Here is a 26,505-nt window from a genome sequence, read left to right on the forward strand (position 1 = left end):
CCCCCCCCATTGGCAAGATGTTGTGGGAGCCCCCTGATCAAACTCGACTCCTGGCCCTTCTACCATCTTGTTCTCCTGCTCGCTCTTCACAGGCAGAAAGGATAAAGCGTAGCAGGCAAATGCTGAACTGCATATTCGGCACTGCCTTGGGAGGGAGCCAGGCTGGGGAGGAAGAATCAAGACATCCTGGCAATCAGCCTCCACGTCATGCAACAAGGGTGGCATCAGTTAAATACCACAGAGATAACGCCGCATGACGCCTTCAGAAAGGCCTCCTGGGCTTTCCCTCATAAATAATATGACACCACAACATCCCTGCAGCAACATCCAGACAGGAACATGTCTGTTGGCCAAACACTGGCAAGGAGTCCCAACACAAAAACTGCCTTGCTATTCCCAGAACAAGCAACCTGAGATGCACATCCAATTCCCTATCAGTTTAGATGGCACAGACTCAGATGTTGTGGTACGTGGTTAAATCCTCATTCCTATTCAAACTAGATGTTTGTCTTGTTTTTGACAATCTGTTTTGGAGCTAGTTGGGTGGCCTTGTGCCAAGGAATGAAGGATATATGGAGGAGTCATAGATGATAGAGACAGTTTGCTTGGTGGGTGGGGTATTATTTATGTATTAGCTGCTCTTTAACCTACCTTTTGGGATCCCTACCCTCCTTAGGCAGTTTATAACCTCCAACATCATCATTATATGATAAATATTTAAATGACAAGAAAATAACAAAAGAGAGAGCGTAACTATAGAGATTTGCTAGTTTAGTAGTTTCATAGTACAGTACTACTATCTAGTAGATTGGGAGCCAGTGTGGTGTGGTGCTTAGAGCATAGCTGCCAAGTTCTCTCTTTTTTAAAGAGAAATTCCCTTATGCTGAATAGGCTTCCTCACGAGAAAAGGGAAAACTTGGCAGCTATGGCTTAGAGTGGCAGATTAGGACCTGAGACACCAGAGTTCAAATCTCTTCTCAGCAATGAAGCTCACTGGGCGACTTTGGGCCAGTCACTGCCTCTCCACCTAACCTACCTCACAGGGTTGATGTGAGCATTAAATGGAGAGTGGGGAGAACCATGTATGACATTTGCTAAAACAGAACACCATAAAAATGGTGAACTAATTGCAGCCTGGAATGTAGAGCATATTTGCAGTACTTCTGAAAACCAACCAAGAAGGAGGCCTGTTTCCTTGGGAAGAGTGTCCCAGAGGGGTCACCACAGAAAAGCCTTTGTCACTAGCCAAGAAAGGATTCATTTCCCGTCCCCCCCATTTTTGTTTTGTGTAAATTATTGTTGCTTAGGGTGTGAACACAGACACTCACTGGGATGAGGATCACAATGAGTTGCACATGCTAGTTACATGTCAGTGAACCAAGTGCTGGTCTATGCTAGGTTCTGAGGCTTCCTCCCATTGGAGAATGAGGCCCACTGCAATTGGTTGCCTGAGGTGGACTGCTTCCACCTTGGGCACGTCTTGGGTCCAGGGAGCACTTGCTTTCCTAGAACAGGAGGTACTGGTGCTGGAAGTGAGGGAGCAGGTGAGAGGAAGAGGACCAAGCCTGCCAAGAAGCAAGGATGGGGGTTACTTATGTACCAGGCATCACAGCCAGCAGGGAACCCAAACTCCGAGATTTCATTTGACAATAAGTATCTAGCCTTCCTGGAAAGAATGTTACCAAGCAAAGTTTCTAATTGACTTCTGTGAGATAAGCCAGCCTGGCCCCTCTCAGCCTTGATTGTGGTTTTAGCCAATGAGTGATGTCAAAGCCCTAATAGACAAGTGAGTTGATTGGACACCAGGCAATAGGACTCTCTGAGGCCCTTCAGAGCTGCTGTCTCCCTTCTCCTTTAGTGCAATTTTCTTTCTTGCTTCTGCCTCATTTGCTAGTCCTTGAAAACTCCATCATCTGCCCTTCCTTTTTTTCTTAGCAACAAAGTTGCAGCTTTCCTGTGGCGGATTCAACTGAGACCTGGTATAAGCTATTTTATGCAAACACTACTACACAACCAGTGTGTGTGGATGTTAAAGAGCTTTTCTCCCCCACCCCCTAAAAACACAAAATGTGAGACCTTTACCACAAGGTTTAGGCATATGCCTGGAACATTTTTGTATATCAGGGTTGGCAAACCCCATTTGTTTGCTGGAAATATCAGGGCTAACATTCACTTTGCTGACACACTACAGAAGGAGTGGGGATCCCCTGGCCTGTGGGTCTGATTCCACCCAGCACAGGTTGCACTTGGGCCCGGGAGACCATTTCCCCCAAACCACTCCCATCTGCAGGACATCACATGTGACAGCAGGTCTGCAGCAGCAGGTAGAAACAACAGCAAGGGAGGCTTCAGCTAACTGGGGGGTGAGGGCAGGGCTATGGATCATCTACGCTACTGAGTTCCCCACTAGTAGCACAGGTGACCCCCCTCTGCAAAGTGGAGCATGTTGCGAAGACACAGAGGTGTCCTGGCTCCTCCTGCAGCACTCAAACTCTCAGCCCAATGGATACCAAAGGCTTTATTCCAGAATCACTGCAATGCCCCCAAATCAGACTCCAGGTGCCTCCAAGAAACCCTCAAGCAGCCACATCTAGCAACCACAATGGCACCTGACCTGTCCCAAACAATTGAAGAGCCTTGTGGCACCTCAAAGGCCATAGTGATGGCATAACCTGAAAGGTTGTGATGGGTGGAGGTTTTCTTAACATTTCATTTCGGTTTCTTCACCATTCATCCATCGGGCTGAAGTTTTAGTGCAATGTACTTAGTGCGATGTAGTGAATCAATATTATTTGTGTACTCAGGGAAAAGGAGTCACAGAGGAGGTTTTCCCCAATATGGGGTACTCTGGTGCGTGGAGTGAAACTGGCCTGGTAGTTTTTTATTCCATGAAGATGAACCTCACAGCAGTGAATGCACAATAATGCATTATACAGGCACAAATGGACACAAGAGAGGTTTAGCTGAATCAGACTTTGGACTGAGCCTCAGTTGGCTGCACTAGGCTACACTCCCAGGCTTTGCGTCCAGCTCCCAGGCCAGCCCCCCGTTAGAAAAACGTTGTCTTCCTTCCAAGTGGCTAACAAGCTGCTTCAAATATGTGACATGTTTATTAACAGATGCAAAAGTGACCATAGATGACTCCTGAGGCTGGTTACTACTGGAATGTCATCCTCACCCTCATCCTCCATGACTTTTAAATGAAGCCAGACACAGAAGGGCCTCTTTGTCCTATCTTCCACCCACCGTGGCAATTTGCTGAGCTCCTGCTGGCTCTAGACAGAACTTTGCATGCTCCAGTCCAGGTTTTGCAACAGTCGCAATATTTTGGCAGGATATTGTCTTAGGAGGTGGTACGAGTGGGGTGGGATTCCCTCCTGCCGCAGTTTGCACACTCCATGCCTTTGCAAAGCTGGATGCCTTACGTTTGTAGGCAGGAGGAGAAGAGCAGTGACACAGGGGAAGCCGTCCGGGCGAAGAGGGGCTGGAGTCTGCCGCATCAAAAACAGGAACTTATTAATGTGCAAATTGCTTAGATATGATCACATTCTTCTTTTGCTCAGCATATCCAGAGAGCCGTGTGGGATACAAACGAGCCCAGGCAATCTTCGCAAGCAGGAATTCGGCTCGGTGGAGGAGACGGAATTGCTTCCCTCTGTGAAATTTGGAAAACTATTTGGTGCCTGGCTTTGGAAGAAGAAAGGATTTGGGCTTATATATATATAATCCAAACTGAAGGTACAAAAACTGGCAGAGGGAAAAACTTGTGTGGGAAAACTTTTTTCCCTGGTGGAATGGATGATTGCGATGAGTGCTGAAATTGGAGTCTAACCAGAGTAGCAGAGAGAGTTTCTTCAGGCAGCAGCAAGCAACTGACAGCTCAGAGGTAAGGATTTCGCAACGCACGCTTGTTTGGAAGGGGCTGTTGCGAGGGCTGATTTGCTGGGCATGCCAGGTTGCTTGAGAACAGCACACCTAATGTAATGTGGTGGATCACACTTTTTGGCATTGCTGGGGAACTGCCGGAGAACAGAACCTGGAGGGCTTCCACTCTCAAACCAGGGACAGGATTTTCCTGGCCTGACTCTGGATCAGTGTTAGGAAATGGTTTGGGAATATGGATCATGTTCCTAGGTGACGGATCAAGGGAACCATCTCAGGACAACTGTGTATATGTCCCCACTCACCATGCCCCCCCTCCACCTCTTTCTCCCTTTTCTTCCTAATGTAACACTAATGTCTCAACAAATGAAACTGATCTGTAGAAAATTTAACTTGGAAAAAAAGACATTGCACGTAGTTTTGTAAACCAAGAAATCTTTAATAAAATATGTTTAATAATAATAATAATAATAATAATAATAATAATAATTAATAGGGGCTAGGGCTACCTGCTGCATTTGGTTTCTTTGCTATAGTCCTTCCTGACCAGTCCATTCCTAAGGAGGCATTCAGCCTGGCAACCTTCTACATAATGCCCCATGATGCCTGGTTCCAGGAGGACAACCAGATGGGCAGCTGTGGTGGTGATTACAGTTTGCATTGCATCTGATTAAATCCTCTTTGTTGGTCCCCAAAGCCTGGGCTGACACTCTAGAAGGGTGTTTTCAATTTCTCCAAATTGAAGAGCAGAAACTGGAATCCTAAACATGCTTACATGGGAGTAAACCTTATTGAGTGGGAATTATCTCTGAGCTAACATGCTATATGCTTGTGCTGAAGGGGTTGTCATCAAAGTATGGAGATCAACAGTAGTTTTTTTTAGAGTTTAAGATGGTATGTTAGAGCCATTGTTTCCTGTGGTGTACACCCACACCCACTCACCATTCACTCTGCTGCAGTGTCTGATTAAGCTGGCCACACTGCATGATCAGCAATTCTAGCAAGGTAGGCATGTTCCAAATGAGCAACAATAGTCCTGTTATCATTTACCACCTTCAACTATCTTAGTTTGGAGGACCATCGTTTTTGAGAGATTTGCATGGCCATCTAAGATCAGTGATGTACAATTGTTTCTTTTGTCCCTGGGATATACTTTTTTTTTTAATTGCATTTATATCAGGCATAGGCAAACTCCGGCCCTCCAGATGTTTTGGACCACAATTCCCATCATCCCTGACCACTGTTCCTGTTAGCTAGGGATGATGGGAATTGTAGTCCCAAACATCTGGAGGGCCGGAGTTTGCCTATGCCTGATTTATATCCTACCTTTTCCTCCAAGGAGCTCAAGGTGGCCTGTATGATTCTACCCCTCCTCATTTAATCCCCACAACAACCCTGTGAGGTAGGCTAGGCTGAGAGAGGCATTGCCTGGCCCAAGGTCGCCTGTGAGCTTCACGGCCAAGAGGTGACTTCAACCCTGTTCTCACCCAGGTCTTAGCCAGACACACTAACCATTACGCCACACTGGCTCTCCGGTTGAAGAGATTTTGAGATAAGCACATCATTGGCCACAAAGCCTCACAGATTCTCAAAATAACAATCCTCTGACGTGGATCATTTGAGCAGCAGTTTAGGGGTCCCAATTCCTGTGTGGCTCAATGATTTGCTGCTCTTCTGCATGATGTCCTGGGCTGGGCAGGAAGCACTATTTTGGAACCAGAGCTGGAGGAAGAAGGCACCTGGCTCCAAGGACCAGCACAGGCTATCCCCTGAAGGAGATCCAGCAGATCCCTCCTGTTGGGTGAGGATGATGAGTGAGGACAGAATCCAACCCTGCAGCAAGTTCCTCCATGCCTGAAAGAACCGCACCTTGGAATCTGGGGGCGTCTGGCAAAGGCCCAGCAGGAAGCACGATCCCCCAGGGATTCTCCATCTGCCTGGAATGAGGCAGGGCTGGTACTGCACTTGGGGTTGGGGTTCAGGGTGGGGTCCATAAGAAACTGGGAATGCTGAATGCCAAATAAGAAGAAAAACAAAGAGAGAGAAAGGACTGGAAGCTGGTGATGACCGTCTTCTTGCAGGAAAGAAATGCACCCAGGAGTTTTTGTTTTGTTCTGAAAGCAATGCCTCCCTGAGAAATAACGGGAAGCTGTAAAATCTGGGCACAATTACATTATGTTAAAGGAGACGAGTTTGTCAACAGCCCGTTTCCTTCCTTTGCTGACCCTTTGGCAGCACCCTTCCTCAGGACTCTTCGCCCAGACAAGATCAAGCACAAGTGAGCCTCAGAAGTGGGATGAACTGGAAACCCTCAGCCAGTGAGAACATCCACACCTCCTCACCCCAACCCCCAAAGAGCTAACCTTTTGAAGTCCACACCAGCTGATCTCACCATGGTGGTTACGCTCTGCCTCGACAGTCAAGGCAGCAATGCTTCTGAATACCAGTTTTTGGAAACTGCAGGAGCGGAGAGGGCTCTGTGCTCAGGTCCTGCTTCCAGGCTTCTCATAGGCGTCTCGTTGGCCACTGTGAGAGCCAAATGTTTTACTAGACAGGCCATTGGCCTGATCCAGCAAGCTCTTCTTATGTTCTTAATGCCAAGAGGCATTGTGTGAGTTGCTGGTGATGATCTTTAGAAAAGCTTCAAGGTGTCACTGTTTACTGTCATTGGCATGAACATCATGGCTCCATTTCCTTTGGCTACTTTTTAAAACCTGATCGCTTTGCTAGTGTACTTGTTCCCATGCTGGGCTTCCATGCAATGCATAGGCCAATGGACTGGTGAGGAAGCAGGGAAAGTGAGAATAAGAACATCAGAAGGGCTTGCTGGATCAGGACAATGGGCTATCCAGTCCAGCATCCTATTTTCATAGTGGCCATCCAGGGAACAAGACCTCTCTCCCCTCCTGTGGTTTCCAGCAACTAGTATTCAGAAGCATTTCTGCCTCCAGCTGTGGAGGCAGAGCTTAGCCACTCAGGCTAGTAGTCATTGTTAGTTTTAACCACCTCCACCAGTTTTGTCAAAATCTCTTTTAAAGCCATTTAGCTCCCCTGCTGTGGGAGCGCACTAAGTAGTTTAAGTCAGTGTTTCTCAACCAGTGTGCCTCCAGATGTTTTGGGACTACAACTCCCATCATTCCTGACCACTGGTCTTGCTAGCTAGGGATGATGGGAGTTGTAGTCCCAAAACATCTGGAGGCACACTGATTGAGAAACACTGGTTTAAGTATGCCCTGAGTGAAGGACTTCCTCCTGAATCTTGCTTTGTTGGATGCTCATGAGTTTCTAGTGTTATGAGAGAGGGAGAAAGGCTTTCTCCATGCCATGCATAATTTTACAGACTAAAACAGAACCTCTAGTTTGATGGGACCTTTTGCCAGGGATGCACAGGCAAGAGAAGGCAATTGAGGCTGCTGAGGCTGCCAAAACGAGGCTTCCTGTGGGCAGCAGGGGGAGGGGGTTGCAGGTTAGCACAGCCCACCTGAGTGCTGAGCAGGTGCCAGGATTGGGCAGGAGGACACAGATCTTGAGAAAGCTACTGCTCCTGCAGACTTCAGTGGTCTTCTTCCATGGCTTCCTTGCCCTTCAGTTTATATTTCAGGATTAGAGAAACTCCTATCAAAACCAAATGTTGAACTTCTGGTTAGGAAACACAACAGAGCCCGGCCTGTTTTTATGGCTTGGAGGATTAAGCAAAACAAAGTGCATTTTCAGCATCATGTGGGGATAGAGCAGCGACGGCCCCCCTCTCCCCCCCTGCCAGCCACACGGATTTTTCTCTGCTTTCAGTGACCTTGTGCACCACAGGAGGCAAGAGATGGCAGTTCTGTCCTGTGCGGCTCTCTCCCTGCTCAGCATGCCAAGCAGGATGTTGACCCCCAGAGCAGGCAGGAAATGATGGTGGGCCAGAGGGGTGGGAAGGGGTCAGTCAGAGGGTCACTGCCAGGGAATGCCTCCATGAAGGTGGGAGAGGGCAAACGGATCTGTGTTTCCTTCTTAGATCTTAGAATTGTAGAGTTGGAAGGGAGTACGAGGGACATCTAGACCAACCCCCTTTAATGTAGGAATTTTTTGCCCAACGTGGGGCTCAAACCCATGACCCTGAGATTAAGAGTGTCATACTCTAATGTATGAGCTAACCACCCATATCTTGCAAACTTCTGGGGTGGCGGCAGGGGTGGGCAGGCCAGAGAACCAGCCATAGCTTGAGTCAGCCTTCCAGCCACACCATTTGCCTTGGATTTTTTCTTCCCCCAATCCTGGTAGGGTGGCAATGGTAAAGCACTCTGCACATGCTCAGGTGAATCTTCTGCTTTGTTATTATTTCACATGTAGCAGGATGGAAAGGGGCTTCAGGGCCACTGTCTAGCGTCCTGGGTAGTAGTTATCACAGGCAATGTGAGGTTGCTACAGGGCTTACAAGGGCCAGCTATATTGGCATGCCCTGCCCCCTCCCACCACAATTGTTGTGGAGTGAGAGATGCCTAAGGCTTGCCACCAGCCATCCAGCCTGCTTCCATCTTCCCTCCACTCCTATGCACGCTGGCACCAGGAGTGGGAACTGCACTTCAGTAGATGCTGGTAGTGCTGGCAAAGGAGTCCTGCTGGTCTCAAGACCCCTCACAAGCCAGCCAGCCTTTGACTGGTCTGTGTGAACCATACCAACGAAGAGACTCTCTGAGTCGTCCCTCTTCGGGGAAAGAGCACAGCAAAGTGGAGATCACAGGATGTAAACAGGGGATGAATCACCCTGCAAAGCTGGCGTAATCCTTGTTTGGCTTGCAGGAATTTATTAAAATCTCTATTTATGAAGGAGATTTATTTATTGATGCTGAGGACATGGTTGTTTTGGCTGGAGGAGGTTCACGCGTCTGCACCAAATCAACTTTCTATGCAATGAGGCCTGCAGGAGTTAAGCACCTCAGTTGTGGAGCCACATGGAAACTTAATGGGTTGGGAGGATTCATCAGCCCACAATTGTAACTGCTAACAGGACAGGTCTCCATCACTTCTGATGTACAATGTGACATTATGCATTGCAGCAGCCCCTGGGTTGCTTTGGAATGGGCTTTGGGACCAGGGCTCCTAAAGCCACTTGTCACTTAAGTAAACTATGAGGTGTCAACCCATCACAAGAGTGACCCTGGGAGCATTTTTTATGGACGAGAACAGCGGAAACTCAATAGGTTTGGAAGCCCAGCCAGATAGGTAGAGGTCAGTATCTGGGCTTGCATGGAGGCAGTGGAGCCTCCCTCCCCAACTCTCTCTTAAACTATGGAACTCATTCCCACAGGGGGCAGCGATGGCCACTAACTTGGATGGCTTTGAAAGAGGTTTAAACAAATTCATTGAAGTGAGGACTATTGATGGCTACTACCCATGATGACTTTGCTCTGGCTCCACAGTTGGAGAAAGTAATGCTTCTGCATACCAGTTGTTAGAAAAACACAGGAGGGAGAGAGTACTCTCATGCTCAGATCCTGCTTGCTGGTTTCCGACAGGTATCTGGTTGGCCACTGTAGGAACACAATGCTGGACTAGATGTGCCCCCCCCCTCCTGGTCTGATCCAGCAGGCTCTTATGTTCTTATGCATTATCTGGCCCTCCCTCGCACTCTTAGTTATAGGCAATTGGAGCTCCTCCTCCCTTGTTCCTCTACTGCTATTTTCTCTCATCTGCAGGCCCATTGAGTCAGGCCAGCTGTTATTGGGGCAACTTGTTGCCAGATCCCAGGACTATAGTAGGCTAAGATCTGTGTGCTGCTGCTGTGCCATGTGTCTGGGCTGTCAGGTGGGCTTTGGATTCCCTATCACAAAGTGGTGCAACTTTCTCCAGGTTCAAAGGCAGTATGAACATAAGAAGAGTCCTGATTAATCAGAACAAAGGTGCATCTATACCAGGCATCCCCAAACTGTGGCCCTCCAGATGTTTTGGCCTACAACTCCCATGATCCCTAGCTAACAGGACCAGTGGTCAGGGATGATGGGAATTGTAGTCCCAAACATCTGGAGGGCTGAAGTTTGGGGATGCCTGATCTAGACCATCTATTTCCTTATACCAGAACAGATAATTAAAGTCAGTCTGTGAGCACTTAGAAAAAGATGCTGTGATTACTAAAAGCCAGCATAGGTTTATCAAAAACAAGCCATGCCAGATGAACCTCATTTCTTTCTTTCTTTTTGATAGAGTTACAAGTTTTGTGGATCAGGGGAATGCTGTAGACATAGTGTATCTTGATTTCAGTAAGGCTTTTGACAAAATCCCCCATGATATTCTTGTGGAGAAGCTGGTAAAATATGGGCTGGGCAAGGTAATTTTTAGGTGGACTTGTATCTGGTTGACTGACTGAACCCCAAAAGGGCTCATAAATGGTTCCTCATCATCTTGTAAAAAAGTGACAAATGGGGTCCTGCAGCATTGTGTCCTGGGCCCGTTGTTGTTCAATGCCTTTATAAGCGGCTTGGATGAAGGGATTGAGGGGATGCTCATCAAATTGGCAGATGACACCAAACTGGGAGGGGTAGCTGCTAATGATGCAGGAGACAGAATTGGGGTTCAAGATGACCTTAACAGATTGGAGAACTGGGCCAAAGCTTACAAAATGAATTTTAATAGAGGTAAATGTAAGGTTTTGCACTTAGACAGGAATAAAAATCTCCCCAAATATAAGATGTAGGAAACCTGGCTTGTCAGTAGAACATATGAAAAGGATCTAGAGGTCTTAGTAGACCACAAGTTTAACATGAATCAACCATGTGATACAGCAGTGAAAGAGGCTAATGCTATTCTAGGCTGAATCAACAGAAGTATAGTATTGAGATGAAGGCAGGAGTACCTGGGGGCTTTTCTCCTGCTGGGTGAGCTCTGCTCTTACCTCCAGTCCCCATTTGGACAGGCAGTTTTTGCACCCCACATCTCATTGCAAAGCCCACTTGGGAGTTTTGCTTTTTTTCCAACATTTTTGCTGTTCAAAGATCTGATCTGCATTTTCCCCCATACCAAAACAGTTTTATACTTTTGGTTTCATAGAGATGGGGGAGTTGGCTTTGTGATGTGACACAAGAGCACAATCTGCTGGAAGACAACAACAGAACAGTAGTCCCTACCTTGAACTCGAACAAAGCTGAAGATTCAGGACTGGGAGGACTTCTTCATGCAGTGCAGTGTTAAAATATGGGCTTTGCTCCTACATGATGCAGGGATGGTGACCACCACCATCTAACAGGGAGTTAGACAAATTCACAGAGGGTAAGGCTATCAGTAGCTACTAGTCATTGCAACAGATGTATGGTTCTAAATATAGAACTACAGTAAAAGTAAAAATAACAATTGCTGCTGTGGGGCAGGGGTGAAGTGGCCATCTACCCTGCTTGGTGGCTTCCCAGAGGCACCCTCTTCCCTGTTGACAGGATCATGAAGCAGGAAGGCCTCACCATCGCTCCCTGATCTCGTTCTTCAGCTGCAGCCAAAGGAAACACCCACCTGCTGGCAGGGATGAGCCCGTTTCGTCTGCTCTTGGTTTTTGGCTGCTGCATTGCATCCTGATGGATGGCAGCACAACTCCCCCGAGGCAGAGGTAGGCGGTCCTGAACGTGTGCCAGGCAAGCCCTCTAAACTTGCAGAATTAATGGAAAGCAAGATCTATGGCAGGTGAAGGAAAACCAGGGTGCCCAAGGCGCAACATGGAGAAGAAAGGTGGCAGCCTGCTGGCATGCGCTGCCATGTTACTCACCAGCAAAACCTGACAGAGAATGATGGGGGAGGGGTAGTTTTATAGACCGTGAAACAAATAAAGACCCATGTGATGGTGTGATATATCCTCTGCAAAGGGTGATAAATTGAGGTCGGGGCTGACTCTAGAAGGGTGGCAACACTGGTACCCCAAGACCAGGAAATGTCCCACAAGTCACCTCAACAACTGCACCATCCTCACTCTGCAAGTGGCAGCCAAGAAGGTTGGCTGCAGCATGAGCACATTCTCACTTTGCAGACCACACCCCTCTTCCTGGTGAAGGCAATGGGAGATCCCTGGGACAGACACAGAATACTGAAGAGACACAGGTTTACTAGAGAGAGAGATGATAGATGATAGATAGATAGATAGATAGATAGATAGATAGATAGATAGATAGATAGATAGATAGATGATAGATAGATAGATAGATCTATGTACTGTATCATCTACCTATCTTCCTATACACATAAAAAGGTATAATGTCATCATGCTGGCGTGGCCACCAATAGGAGCCAGAGCTGGTGTAGCGGTTAGTGTGTTGGACTAGGACCTGGGAAGCCAGGGTTCAAATCACCATTGAGCTATGAAGCTCACTGGGCAATCTTGGGCCAGTAACTGTCTCTTAGCTTAACCTACTTCACAGGTTTGTTTTGAGGATAAAATAGGGAGAACTATGTTTGCTACCTTGGGCTCCTTTGAGGAAAGGTGGGATATAAACACAAGAAATGCAATAAATAATAAACTGCAGCATGAGAATGGTGAGCCCATTTAATGTGCCTGCAGCAAGGTTCGGTGGTGAGTGAAGAGGCCATTCACTCAATGATATAGTGAGCTTCTGGCTGACGCACCTGCCCTTGCTATGCTAAAGGAACCTGGAGTGAGGTTTAATGGAAGCGGGGCTTCACCCACATAGCTAGCTGCTCTGTGAAATGCCCCTCCCGTGGCTCACTTAAAAAGGAGTGACTGGGGTGAGCTGGGAGGGACAGGGTCTAAGGAGTGGGGAGGTGTAAAGGGAGAGGTGTTTGGTCCGATGTGGCAGAAAGGGAGTTGCCAAAGGAGTAGGTGAGGTTGGTGAACAAAGCAAGTTGGGGCAGAGCCCCTAGTATTTGCTATATAGAATCATAGAAGTGTAGAGTTGGATGGGTCCCTCAAGGGTCATCTAGTCCATCCCCCTTCAACCCAAGAATCACAGACAGATGGCTACCAAACTTCAAAGGAAGAAGAGTCTTCCACCTTCCAATGTGGTCTGTACCATGATTGCATAGCTTACTATCAGAAAGTTCTTCCGGTAATATATTACACACACACATCTAAGACCGCTTTCATAAAAGTTTATTCTTTTGACTCTAAACCCCCCCCCCAAATAATCCACTATGCAAATCCCAAAATTGCACTTTGCAGAAGACCTAAAAAAGTTTCCCCCTGATGCCGAAAGGATATTATTGAAGTTGCTTGGAAACATCCCTGTGGAGCCTAGGCCAGGAAGAGAAAAAGTCACATCCCTTATATTGCACACAGAAACAAACTGGAAGCCAGAAAAGATGTTTCAGCACTGGCAAAATCTGGCCAGCTGGCCAGCATCTGTTAATAACCTAGACCAGTTGCAGTTTCCAAACCTTTTATTCACAGGCTTCACTAAAAATACTGCATAATCTAATCTGGGTTTAGTAAAGCGTGGATAACTGTAGTGATCCTGCTTTTTCCCATGGGTCAAATGAAATCGGTAAGAAGCACTTTAAGCCACAATTGTCCCTTGAGCCTCCACGGTTGGAGGCAGCAATGCTTCCAAAGACCAGTTGCTGGAAACCACAGGAGAGGACAGGGCTCTGGTCCTTGAATCCTCCTTTGCAGGTTTCCCACAAGTGTATGGTTGGCTACTGCGAGAACAGAAGGCAGTACTAGATGGGCCATTGGCCTCATCCAGCAGCCTCTTCTCATGTTCTTATGGACAAAGACTGGCCAGGCTTTGATAGGTGAGCCAGCAAGGTCAACAGGAAATTCTCCAAGGGCTTTCAGAACACCATCAACCTCTGAAGGTTACTCTGTGAGTCCAAACCCTCTGATGTAGTGATGAAGGCCCTGTTGACACCTCCACCCAACATGGGCCACCAGAACCCCATCCAAGCCACACCATCAGACTGTATGGGTCACCTGTTGCCACATGTCATTCTGTGAGAGCCCCAGGGTTGCCAAGGCAGCCACGAGATCCTGAATTGCTCCAGCAAGAGGACCTTAGGCAATGCTGAAGTTCTAAAGAATGGGAAAAAATGGAGACCCATGATACCAGGTCTAAAATAAATCTCTAACTGTGAAGATAGGAAGGAGGGTGGGACATGGACAGTACTCCTGATTTGTGCTGTGATGTCAAATGCCCGGTGCAAACATTCAATATTGTTTTGCACTCACTTTCAATTTTGTATTCTGTACAGTATGCTTTTATAGTAGTCACTTTGAGATAATTTATGTAGTAAGTGATGGAATACTACTCCTGCTACTAATAAATGAGTTGTACCTAGAATCATAGAACAGTAGAGTTGGAAGGGATCTCAAAGGTCATCCAGTCCAACCCCCTGCGATGCAGGAATCACAGCTTTCCCTTTCGCTTCCGTGGCCTAAACTTCTGTTCTTGATCACATGGTCTGTACATCCTGAATGCTCTGCTCACATGTTAGTCAACACCCACACCATACACACAGGGCACACTTATGCCACACATTGGCATTCCCAGTGTAGACAAAGCAGCATTTTTGATACACACAATTACCAATATTGCCTTGTAAGGTGAGGGACAAGCAAAACTTTTTATTTCTGTTTCTCTCAGTTTCTATCGCTCCCCCCCCCATCTTAAGTTCTCAAAATTTCCACATCATTTTGCAATTTCTTAAACAAAGACATCTTTGTGAAAATCCACACACATTTTAGTGCAAATTTTAGTGCAAATTTTGTGTCATTTCCATAAGTATATGCGTTTTTGTGAACACTCTACACCAGCATATACATTTTTGAACACCTTAGTTGGCTGGAGGATGGCATTGCAAAATTTGGAGAAGGGCAAATTTGGCTGTGTTTTGGTCTAGGCCAGGAATTGTTTTGAAAAGTGCAAATCAGGAAGGTTAAATGCAAACTGAATCAGATTTTTCCTCCATCCCTAGCTGGGGTGTCCAGATTCAAGACAGCCAATGAAGGTGAATGCCAGAAGATTTCAGAACAGACAAAAGAAATTACCGTACTTCTTCACATGGTGCACAGTTAAACTATGGCATTTGATCCCGCTGGATATAGTGATGGCCACACAGATTCCTAGGGAATAAGGCTGTTGATGCCTATATTCTGTCTCCACTGTTAAAGGAAGTATGTATCTGACTTTCAGTTGCTGAGCAGCAGAAATTGGGATTCCCACGGGCTTCTGGTTGGCCACTGTGTGAACAGAATGCTGGACTAGATGGGCTCCCTTTGGCTGGATCCAGGCGGGCTCTTAGGACCTCATGCTGTGTTCCTGTGACATTCAACAGTGGTTTGGGGTTTAACAAAGGATCCTTTCAGCTGAATACATTTCTCAAAGGCTGTTTCTCATTCTCAACTTGGGAAACAGTTTTGGGTGCTCCTAGTCTCTCTCTCCTCCACCCTCACTAAAGATGAAACCACGCTTGGTCAGAGAAGCTTAAAAGGTTTGATAGTGCGACGCCGAGTGCATCAAACAGACTTCCAAGCCAAGAGGCAGGCAGGATTTACACAAGCAGCTAATTGTTTATTTGAAATCTGCGTGCACGCGCACAGGCATACACACAAAAACGACGCAGACGAGTTTAATGATACAGTGTCCCTCGTAAGTGCAAACACATGCTTGACACCAAGATAATCTGGCAGCCTTGGCAACGACCTGAAGAGTGACGGCAGAAGCGTGGAGAGAAGGTTCGGCTCCATCTGTTTGGCTCAAGGGCTTGAACTGCAGTTGCTCTATCTCTCAGTCAAGGCCAACAATGACCTGGCTCCTTAGGCCCACAATTAGCTATGCCACTACCAAACTTGACTCGGAGCATAAGAACGTCAGAAGAGTCTGCTGGGTCAGGGCAATGGCTCATCTAGTCCAGCATCCTTTTCTTACAGGGGCTGACAAGATGCCTGTGGGAAACCCCAAAGCAAGATTCAAGCACAAGAGCCCTCTCCTCTCCTGTGAATACTTGCAACTGGTATTCAGAAGCATTCCTTCCTCCGACCAGGGAGGCAGAGCACAGCCATATTGGCTAGTAGCCACTGATAGCCCTGTTCTCCAGGAATTTGTCCAATCCTCTTTTAAAGCCATCCAGGGTGGAGGCCATCACTACCTCCTGTGGAAGCGAGTTCCATGGTCTAATTCTGCGCTGCACGAATAAGTATTTCCTAGGATGTGTCCTGAATCTTCCAACATTCAGCTTCATTGGATGCCCAGGAGTTCTAGACAGGGAGAAAACCTTTTCTCTGTTCACTTTCTCCATTTACTAACTTCTATCATGTCACCTCTTCCTTGTCTTTTCTCTAAACTAAAAAGTCCTAAATGCTGCCACACCCTAGAATTGTGTAATGGCCTTATGATACTGGCAGTTTTATTTTCAGTTCCATTCCTAATGATCCCTGGTGTGGAATTTGCCCTTTCCGTGGTATGTGTGGTGCTGTTCCAGCCTGTGGTCTGTGTAATGCTGAGAAGAGTATTTCAGCTGCTTGCTCCTCCTCTTCACTGGAGTCCTGCCACAGTGGTCTTACAAGCAGGAGGGGCGCCCACAGATGTGTTCTGAATTATGGGCCTCTCCAGCTTTAGCAGAGTGGGAGGTTCCACAGAATGATAAAGGAAGTGGTCCACCCTATATATAAATACTACACCCCCTTTGTTACTTGACCTCTCCTCCTCGTTTTCTCTGTTGCATGCAGCACCTGACTGTCGCAACCTTAAGTGGTGGCAGATTTGGAAACTGTCAACAGTCTTGACTGTTTTCAGAAAGGCAAAATGTCAAAAGATGCCTCCCGGGAGCCTTCTAGGTCTCTTGAGCAGTTGAGAAGGAAGGCTGTGAAATGAAGGCTTGGAGAGCCAGTGGGGAGTAGTGGTTAGAGTGCCAGACTAGCACCTGGGAGACCAGGGTTCCGGTTCCCACTCAGCCATGAAGCTCACAGGGTGTGACCTAACCTACTTCACAGGGTTGTTGTGGGGATTAAATGAGGAGGGTGAGAACCATGTTTGCCACCTTGAGCTCCTTGGATGAAAGGGAGGGATGTAAATGCAATAAACTAGCTACCTAACCAGCTTCCTTTCTCCCTTCCTTGCAGTGTCTTGGTGCAAGCAGACGACTCAAGTCGCTCCAAGCTCATCTTCGCTGTCTGTGCCCAATGGGACTGCTGCCTCCCACCTCTCAGGCTCCTTATGGGGTTGGAAACAGAATCATGTTATCTGCAACCTAATGCTTTCGGGGTGAAGACCTTGGTTTGTGAAGATGGTCTTTTACTGGGCGTTGTGTACAGACTCGTTCTTCTGATCAAGTCCCGAACACGTTAGGAAAAAGCTTCACACACCACGACCCAGTTGTGGGCCGGAGTCCTCCAGTCACTCTGCCTTCGAGGGTCTGAGCTGCTGGGAAGTTACTATGCAGCTTGGACTGTGCACAGTGGTGGTTTTTCTGAGCTTGGCGGATCTTGCAGACAGCAGCAGCAGCAGCAACAGCAAAGCACTGAAGGGCAAGAGGCAAAGACGAAGTATGTATGAAAGCCCTTTGAAATGGCAAGTTGCAGACCTGCGTCATTGACCTATTCTTCTTGCATTGCATTTTCAGGCAACATAGGGCTTGGGGCTAACAGGAATTTTCTCTAGGAGGGTGATCTGGCCTTGTTTTGATGAAGATGGCTCTGCTCTGCCTCTACAGTTGGAGGCAGCAATGCTTTTAAATGCCAGTTGCTGGGAACCACAGGAGAGGAGAGGGCTCTTGTGCTTAAATCCTGCTTGCAGGTTTCCCATTGGGTGGCCACTGTGAGAAGAGGATGCTAAACTAAATGGGCCATTGGCCTGATCCAGCAGGCTCTTCTTAGCTTCTTTATAAAAAATAGCAGCCCATCCTCCACCTGCCAGACTCAAGCCAAGCTCCCCTCTCCTAGATCCTAGTATTGCCATATTTTGGCATTCACTCCTTTTGGGTGGGAGGGTGGCCTTAATATAGATGTGAGAAAAGCCATGTTTCCTAGATTCAGGAAACAGCATGCTGTGTGGTTGAAAGGTGTCTTAGTTGGAGAGTGGTTCTTATGGAACAAAGGAAACTGAGCTTCTAGACACCTTCCTGCCCATTTGTGTAGTGTGGGGTGTCATAGAATCCTAGGATTGTAAAGTTGGAAGGGACCCCAAGGCTCATCTAGTCCAGCACCTGTAGCATCCTCATAAGCTTTCATGGCCTTTCATTTTGGACTCCATATTTCCACATTCTGGCTATCTGACATATGTGCTACCAAGAGTTGTTGGAAAACCCTTATTCTCCTCCCTGAGTGACAGCTCTCCGAGTTCCCAAGGAAGAGGGATTGACTGTTAAATCATTCTGTGAGAGGAACAGGGGTATCGCAACAACTCTCAGCACCCTTAACTACAGTTCCCAGGATTCCTTAGGGAAGCTGTGACTGTTTAAAGTAGCACCATAGTGTTTTAAATGTATGGTGTGAATGTGGCTATAAAGAATGTCTCACTTTTATGCTGCCAGAAGTGTCATTTCAATAACCATATTGCAATATACCTTCTGCCAGAATAGATATGGGAGATGTGTATGTATAATTATTTGCAGATCAAACTACATGTGACATGAACTGCATGGTTTGCCCTGAAGGGGGTGGTTTTCTTTTGTCAATAGGTCAGCATGGGGAAGGGATGTGCATCAGTCAGGACTGGCAGGCAGCAGCGGGTGGGGGTGGGGGGCTTAACTTCTTGGGGTCTGCTGCATCCCAGATCCACGAAAGCTCATACCAATGACAAACTTAGTTGGTCTCTAAGGTGCTTCTGGAAGGATTTTTTTAAAAAATTTTTTTGACTATGTCAGACCAACACGGCTACCTACCTGTAACTACCGGTATGTAACTATGGGTCCCTATGTGTGCCATTTACAAAAGGTATTGGAGCAAATGGGAGCCCACCTGTAAATGGTAGAGAAGTTATTGTGCCAAAACAACAGCAGTCATCTCTGTGGACCCTGGAGGATGTGAGAGGGAAACAGAGGTACAATTCCTGCATTGCAGGAGCTTGGACTAGATGACCCCCAGGGCCCTTCCCAACTCTACAATTTGAAGCGGTCATGAAACTGTGCCTGAGACACAAGTGTGATAAGCGAGACTTAAATTCAATCTTTCAATATATTAAGACGGGGGGAAAACTGATGTCCCAGTGGTCCATGGTGGTTGGAGTGGACTCACTTCGGAGAAGGAATCGGCTCCCAGTTTCTCAAGACAGGATCCGCTTCTAATAGCTTCCCCCTGCAAATCCAGTTGGGGCTGAGTTGACAAATTGGTCCTGCTGCTGCTCTCCCGATCTCGCAGCCTCACTGGAAGCTTTTGCAGCCTCTGCCTATCTCGCCACCACTGAGAAGCCGGGCCTTTGACTCTCAGGAATGTCAGAGCACTTGCTTTGGAGGAAGAATAAATAATGTGTTTAAAATAAAGTCAAAAAAGATGTAGACTTGCTATAAACAAAAGCCAGTGCTTGCATAATTAACCAGTATAAATATAAATAACCTGTGACGATTTGTTTAAAAACCTGGCTGAGTTGTCCATGATAATTGATACCAGAAAGCAGCACAGACATAAAAGGGGATGTTTTTGTTGGCCTGAGCCAAGGAGGGCCCAGGAGGAGTGAGTCTCTGTCCTCTCCAGATCTGGACTTCTGCTTCCATCCAAGCAAGTTCAGAGAGGGAAGCCTCCCTGGAGGAGAGCAGAGTAGAGAACAAGGCTGTGGGAGCCTCGACTTTTCCTTGTAGGTTCTGCTGGGGCAAACCTTTCCTCTTCCCAAAACCTTGTGTGAATTTAAGTGAGGGAAGGAAGCGATTCCAAAGGGATCTTGGGGGCTGAGTCTGTTTAGCCTGGAGAAGGGAAGGCTGAGAGCTAATAGGATAGCCATCTTCAAAGATCTGGTGGGCTGCCACATGGGAGATGGAGCAAGCTTGCTTTCTGCTGCTCCAGAGGGAAGGATCTGAACCAATGGATTCAAATGACAAGGAGATTCTGCCTAAACATTAGGAAGAACTTATGGTAAGAGCGGTGGAACGGACCACTTCAGAGGTGGTGGACTCTCCTTCCTTGGAGGTTTTTAAGCAGAGGTTGGATGGTCATGTGTCAGGGATTATTATTATTATTATTACTATTACTATTATTATTATTATTATTAGTGATTCCTGCATTGCAGAGGGTTGGGCTAGATTCTATTATTCTATGATTCAACAAAGCTTCTTCTGGGTCAGACCAGTCTGCCTGGCATGTGCAGTTTAAATCCTGAATGGTCCAGACCCACAGCCATACATGGACAGATGTGTCATTTCCCTTGCCCCTCAAAAGCTGGCTTCTGCTCTGCCTGGGAGATGGGCCTCTGCACCCAACCACAGACTGCTTTAATGGGAAGGTACAAGAAGCTGGTCCTCCATCTCTAGCTGTTGTTGACAAAGGTGGAAATAGCGACTTTAGAAGTCATTCCTAAGAAACTTAAGCAAACCAGTCCCAGGGCCATGTGGTGATGCCCCATATCCCTGAGATGCCAGGGGAGTCTGACAGCAAGAAATCATAGAATTGTAGACTTGGAAGAGATCCCAAGGGTCATCTAGTGCAACCCCATGCAATGCAGAAATCACAGCTCAAGAATCCCTGACAGATGGCCACCCAACCTCTGTTTAAAGACCTCCAAGGAAGGAGCACTCACCACCTTCTGAGGATGTCCGTTCCACTGTTGAACAGCTCTTACCCGCAGAAAGTTCTTCCTAAGGTTTAGGCAGAATCTATTGTTGTTGTTTTAGTTGCTTTATTGCTTCAACTGTCCATTGTGCATTCTGTGGACATCTCCAGCTTCTCAAGGGCCTAGCTAGCAGTGATGGGCAACCACATGCCAAAGGGTGTTTGGGAGATGCTTTGGGTCTCTGCTCCCAACTCCTGGGACCTCCTGCTGGCACTGAGCTATGTCCCTTCATAGAAGCAGGCAGGTGATCTTGCTCTATTGTGCTCACTTCTCTCTCCCTCCTTCCAGTCAGTACTGAGATGACTCAAGGCTGTGCGAAGGGATGTGACCTGTGCTCTGAGTTCAACGGGTGCCTCAAATGCTCCCCCAAACTCTTCATCCTTCTGGAGAGGAACGACATTCGCCAAATTGGCATCTGCCTGCCCTCTTGCCCACCGGGCTACTTTGATGTGCGGAACCCAGACATGAACAAGTGCATGAGTGAGTCTTTGGGATGGGGGTTGGGGGGGATAAGGGAGCAGCCCAACATTATTTTCTTGTGAAATTCAGCCATTTTTGAATGCCATTTCCCACCATATAATGGTGTCTTGGTAATATTCTGTGTGATTTCTGATTTTTGAACAACTGATACGTAATCTGAGGTGTAAGCCAGCCATCTAAACGCCTATAAGGAAGGTTCTTAACTTAGGAAATGCATTTTCACCTAGGGCAAATGTTTTTGGCACTCCATTGGAACAGAAAGTATCGTGGGTTTCCAAGAACTCATTTCAGTGCGTACATCAGCAGAATGGCTGAAGAAAGTCCTCTGCCCCCATAGCCAAAGTGGTGCAGTGGTTGGAGTGTTGGACCAGGACCTGGGAGACCAGAGTTTGAATCCCCATTCAGCCATGAAGCTCACTGGGTGACCTTAAACCAGTCATTACCTCTCATCCTAACCTACCTCACCAGGTTGAGAGGGAGAACTATGTAGGCCACCTTGAGCTCCATGGAGCAAAGGATGGGGTATAAATGCAATCAATCAAGTGTAGATGGGATCCCAGAGAACTCCTTGGTTCCTCAAGAACAGCTATGTAAGCTACAAGCTTGGCTGCATTCCTGTGGAACGGGACAGTGCGGCAGAAGGAAGCATGCCTCTTTTTAGTGCCAGGGCTGGGTGAGTGTGCACAGAAAGATCCCTTAGAAAGTATGGACAAAGAGGAGAAAGCATGCAGAAGATCACACCTGCAGGGAGGTTAAGTTAGGGATGGCCCAATAGCTTTGGCTGCCTGGCATAGGAGAGCAAATGGGACCCCCCTCATCAAGTCAAAAGGCACAGCACCCAAGGCTGGTCAGGTTACCTTGGCACCTGAGGCAGGCAACCCCACAAGCAGGACCACTCCCTGGGAGTAAAAATATAGCAGCAACACCACTTTGCTGCCCTTTCATGTCACTATGCCTGTAGGAAACCTGCATCCAGGATTCGAGCAGAGCAACTCTCCCCTCCTGTGGTTTCAAAAGCATTGCTGCCTCGACTGTGCCACTGATAACCCTTTCCTCGATCATTTGCCTAATCCTCTTTTAAAGCCATCCAGCTTGAAGGTCACCACAGTGTCCTATGGGAGCAAGTTACGTAGTTGAACTATGTGCTCTGTGGAGGACTTCCTTTTAGCCATCCCGAATTTTAGACAAGACAGATGGGGACTGACCAGGGCCATGTTCAGTTCTCAAGGCGGAGAATGGACACTTCTCTTTCCCCTTAGCAAGCCCCTGGTTGATGAGGGCCCAACACATTTGCAGGGCACAAACTGTTTCCTGAGTGTTGTTTTCTTTTAGTGGCAGGTGCCAATTCCATCTTACTTCAGTGCCAGCTCTGTTGCCACCCCCACCCGCCCCGCCCCCTGCCAACCACGTGGGACCCTCTTGGCCACCTAATTTGGGATCTACTCACAGGAGGAATGTTGGGTGGGGGGTAGGGAGAGTTCCATTTGAGGCGGTAATTCTGGCTGGTCATTTTTCTTTCTCTCCCACGGGACACAGAATGCAAAATCGACAACTGTGAGGACTGTTTCAGCCGAAACTTTTGCACAAAGTGCAAAGAAGGCCTGTACTTGCACAAAGGAAGATGTTACGCCACCTGCCCTGAGGGTTACTCTGCTGCCAATGGCACCATGGAATGCAGCAGTCCTGGTGAGCATGACAGTCAAGGGGGGTGGGTGGGGTTGAGGAGGTCTCCCTGCTTACCCTGCCCAGGGCAGCCAGTAGCTCAGGCCCAGGGGGCCCTGGAGGTGCCAGAGCAGCAGGGGACTTTGGTCAGAGGCCACCATGTTTCCCAGGATTATTCAACCTTTAGTGCAGTGTTTCTCAACCAGTGTGCCTCCAGATGTTTTGGGACTACAACTCCCATCATTCCTGACCACTGGTCTTGTTAGCTAGGGATGATGGGAGTTGTAGTCCCAAAACATCTGGAGGCACACTGGTTGAGAAACACTGCTTTAGTGTATTCACTGAAGCACCTTGATGTATATTTTGGTTTCCACGGAAACGGGGGCAAAAAATTACCCCAAGGTTTTGATGTTTTTAACAAGAGAGGACCTACAATTTATAGGATTCTGAAGTTTCTTACTCTGAAATACTGAACCTTCTCCCCATGCAATTTTTTTTTACAAGTATCTGTCAAAACATCAATTTGCCCAAGCTGAGGAGGGCCATTCTCCTAGCTGTTTGGAAATCTGAAATCTCTAAGGTTTGTCTTCACTGAAGAATGGGGAGTATAGTACAAATCCTTTAATGTTCCAAAATGTGACAGGGTTGTGTAACAAAGCTGAAACACCTGACACAATTAGCTGTGGTTTCTTGCATTGCAGGGGGTTGGACTAAATGACCCGTTGGGTCCCTTCCAACTGCACAATTCTATGACTCTGTTACAAATAGACCTCCCTCTCTCCCCACCCCGTTTTTTTTATAGCACAATGTGAAATGAGTGAGTGGGGTCCATGGGGCCCTTGCTCCAAGAAAAAGAAGCTCTGCGGCTTCCGGAGAGGCAACGAGGAGCGCTCTCGGAAGGTCCTTCAGGCGCCCTCCTCGGGGGACGTGTCCGTGTGCCCACCCACCACCGAGCTCCGGAGATGCACAGTGCAGAGGAACCAGTGCCCAGAAGGTGAATGGATTATGAGTTCCACTTAGCCCCTTTGCTTGGTTGGCATAAGCACAGGGCAAAGAATGAGAGAGAGAGACGGTTGGTTTATGTCCCGAAATGTAAGCATTCTCTTCATCAGGCTAGCTGGTCAATCCAGTGGAGGCTCTGCTGGACTTTCATTGCTGCATTTTTGACCGGCTGAATTTCCCAGGCCATTTTCAGAGTCAGCTCAGCGTTGTGCCCGGCAGTTCTCCAATTCCGATGCAGTTCAGGTTTGCATAAGCAACACACAGCTAGGGATGTATCTCGCAGGGGCAGGTGGTGCTCAAGCTGAAAACCGGCCAGCTAAGTCAAAGGGAGCAACTGCGCTCTTGTTGCCTCATTTTTCAACGTGGTTGTCTTGGGTGTGCAGGTAGGAAGAATGCGGGCTGTGACCCTTTAGCCCTGTTTTCAAAATGTATCAGGCTACCTGTTGATTTGTGGTGCCGTTTGCTTTGGATAAGATTACATTTCCTGTGAAAAGACAGTTTTGCATTGTGTGGAACTCCATCCCATGAGGCACCTCTTGCTTCACACCTAGAATAAAAATACTGTGACGTGGACCAAGGCATATTATTATTATTAATAATAAAATTTATATACTGCCCTATACCCGCAGGTCTCAGGGTGGTTCACAAGATAAAATTACAATATAGAAACACAAAATGCAGAATCAAAACAGAAACAGCCAATCAACCCCCTCAAAACACACAAGAAGTCAAAAACCATTTCAATTAAAATAAAATAAAAAGCAGTTTAAAAGAATGTAAACAGTACTCTCTGCTGGGCAGCAGCAGTCCTTTTGTAGTCTATCAGGCCAAGCCCTAGGCCTGGTGGAGAGGCAGAAGCAGGACCCTCAGACTCTCAGCATGTTCAGCAGAACTTTCTCAGTGCCATCCCCCATTCCCCTCCTGCCTGTCCTCCAGGCTGACTTTCCCTCACCAACAACTTCTGAGTGTCAGCATCATCACTTCTTCAACTCACCCAAGGCCATTGCAGGAGCCTGTAGTCCCTAGGTCTATCTCAAAGGCTAGGTGAAAAGCCATCCCCTGCCTTTGCATCCAGGGGAAGGGTCATAGCTCAGTAGCAGAGCATCTGGTTTGGATGCAGAAGGTCCCAGGTTCATTCCCTGACAGCATCTCCAGGTACAGAGGACAGAGAACACAGCCTGAAATTCTGGAGAAGCCAATGCCAGTCAGTGTAGACAATAGTGAGATGGACAAGTGGTCTGACTTGGTATAAGGCAGCTTCCTGCGTTAATTGATCTTTTTTTGTCCCTTAGAGACAACATTATAGCCTGGAGAAGGAGGGCGATCTCTCTCTGTTGAGAAGGCCCTGGGGTAGGAAACCTGCTCTGGGTGCAGATGGCCCCAGGTCTAACCTGCAGCATTTCTACATAGGGCTGTGAAAAGCTTCTGCCTGAGATCCTGGAGAGTCGTTGCTGTGACTCAAGAGTAGATAAGATTGAGCTAGGTGGACCCCTGGCCAGTCTCCATATAAGACAGCTTCCTACGCACAGGTAGCACGTGGTGTTGACTATTTATGTGCCATTTCAGAGTGTCTAATGTCCTCTTGCTGAACAGCAGGTGCAGGTTAGGGGACAACCTCCTCTCAACTAGCAGGCAATCTGTTCCTCCGTCTCACTGTTGGCCTTTTGCTTGTTTGCAGGACGGAAAAAGAAAAAGGAAGAGCAAGGAAAGCGAGACAACGCGAATGAGGACAGAAGCCGGAAAGACGGCCGGTCTGGTGTCAGGAGAAGGAAAGGCCAGCCCAGGGGAACAGTTGTGCCTTTGACTTCTGCTCCGTAGCTGTCCCTCCACAGCTGTGCGATGACAAACCTCCATTGCTGCTATGTATATGAAAGCTTTATTGAACCAAAACACTGCACCACGATGACGTAAGACATGGCTGGACAGACAGAAGGATTCTTCTACGGGCATAACGTACAAAAATGCAGACCCACCTATATCCGGCGTAGTGTATCAGAAACATGGAAATTCCTCGTGGTTCCTTAGCAAGGGGACTATCTCAACAAGGTGCTCTTGACCAGAGTGCCCCGGACTTGATGTTGGGAAGATGAGAGGGAAGAAGGCATGTGCTTTAAGGAGGGCCACTGAGCAAACATCTCCAGCTGGAGTCACTATGGACAGACGGCATGAGAGGAGACAGTTCCCAATGCCAAGGACAAGACTGGAATGAGTTTTCTCAAAATCTGGAAATGCACAAAGGCGGCTTTCAAGTCCTCTCCATTGTGTTTCAACCTGTATCACTGAGAATATGTGTTGCATATCTGTGATGAACGTCCAGGGGTGTTTGCCCTGATACTGCTTCAAAATTTCAGATTAAAAACCCCCCCAAAATTAGTCCCATTCTTATGTCTGCAGATCATCTTCAAAGTAGTAACTCCGAAAAGAGTATTCTCATCCTTCAGGGTACATAAAAGGTCTGCTTTAACATTCTTTCTATTGTGCGTTCATGATGTTTGGTGCTTATGATGCTACCATGGCATTTTTATGTGATTGTGCTTTCAATGCTGTTTGCACCCGTGAAACATCACCCAGACTGGAGGCCCCCAATCCTGAGACCTCCTCTGTCACACTACTGTCAGAAAGTTCTTCTTAGGTGGAATCTCCTTTCCTGTATTTTGAGAGCTTATCCAGGCTTACCTTTTGCCCTGCTCTTTTCAGGCACAAGTCCGCACTTAAAAGCTCTGTTTCCAAGTGTTGTTTTGCTTTGTTGGTTTTGCCCCACAGCTACCCCACTCTTTAGTACTCAATCAGAGAAAAAATTAATTTGGGT

General features: G+C 47.4%; 1 protein-coding gene across 2 annotated transcripts; it reads left to right on the top strand.

The window, feature by feature from the left end:
* The first annotated feature begins 3,393 nt into the window (after nt 1-3,393).
* On the top strand, nt 3,394-26,069 carry RSPO1 (R-spondin 1). 2 transcript variants are annotated; one of them, XM_035117178.3, is made up of 6 exons: nt 3,394-3,886; nt 16,916-17,338; nt 20,841-21,032; nt 22,569-22,718; nt 23,497-23,688; nt 25,375-26,069. In XM_035117178.3, the coding sequence occupies exons 2-6, from the start codon at nt 17,230-17,232 to the stop codon at nt 25,512-25,514; spliced, it is 783 nt and encodes a 260-aa protein (XP_034973069.2). In that variant the 5' UTR covers nt 3,394-3,886; nt 16,916-17,229; the 3' UTR covers nt 25,515-26,069. The 2 variants fall into 2 exon arrangements, with proteins under 2 accessions (XP_034973069.2, XP_088528293.1); XM_088672167.1 differs by lacking the exon at nt 3,394-3,886 and having other exon boundaries at nt 17,228-17,367; nt 20,845-21,032.
* The last annotated feature ends 436 nt before the right edge of the window (nt 26,070-26,505 follow it).

Source organism: Zootoca vivipara, chromosome 6, assembly GCF_965207765.1.
Source record: "Zootoca vivipara chromosome 6, rZooViv2.hap1.1, whole genome shotgun sequence".
In the NCBI taxonomy this organism is placed as follows: Eukaryota; Metazoa; Chordata; class Lepidosauria; order Squamata; family Lacertidae; genus Zootoca; species Zootoca vivipara.

Excerpts from the sequence above, each read along its gene's own strand:
- RSPO1 (XM_035117178.3), top strand. The coding sequence starts at position 17,230 with ATGCAGCTTGGACTGTGCACAGTGGTGGTTTTTCTGAGCTTGGCGGAT. Across the intron at positions 21,033-22,568 it reads AGACATGAACAAGTGCATGA|AATGCAAAATCGACAACTGT; the intron begins GTGAGTCTTTGG and ends CACGGGACACAG. Across the intron at positions 22,719-23,496 it reads CATGGAATGCAGCAGTCCTG|CACAATGTGAAATGAGTGAG; the intron begins GTGAGCATGACA and ends TTTTTTTTATAG.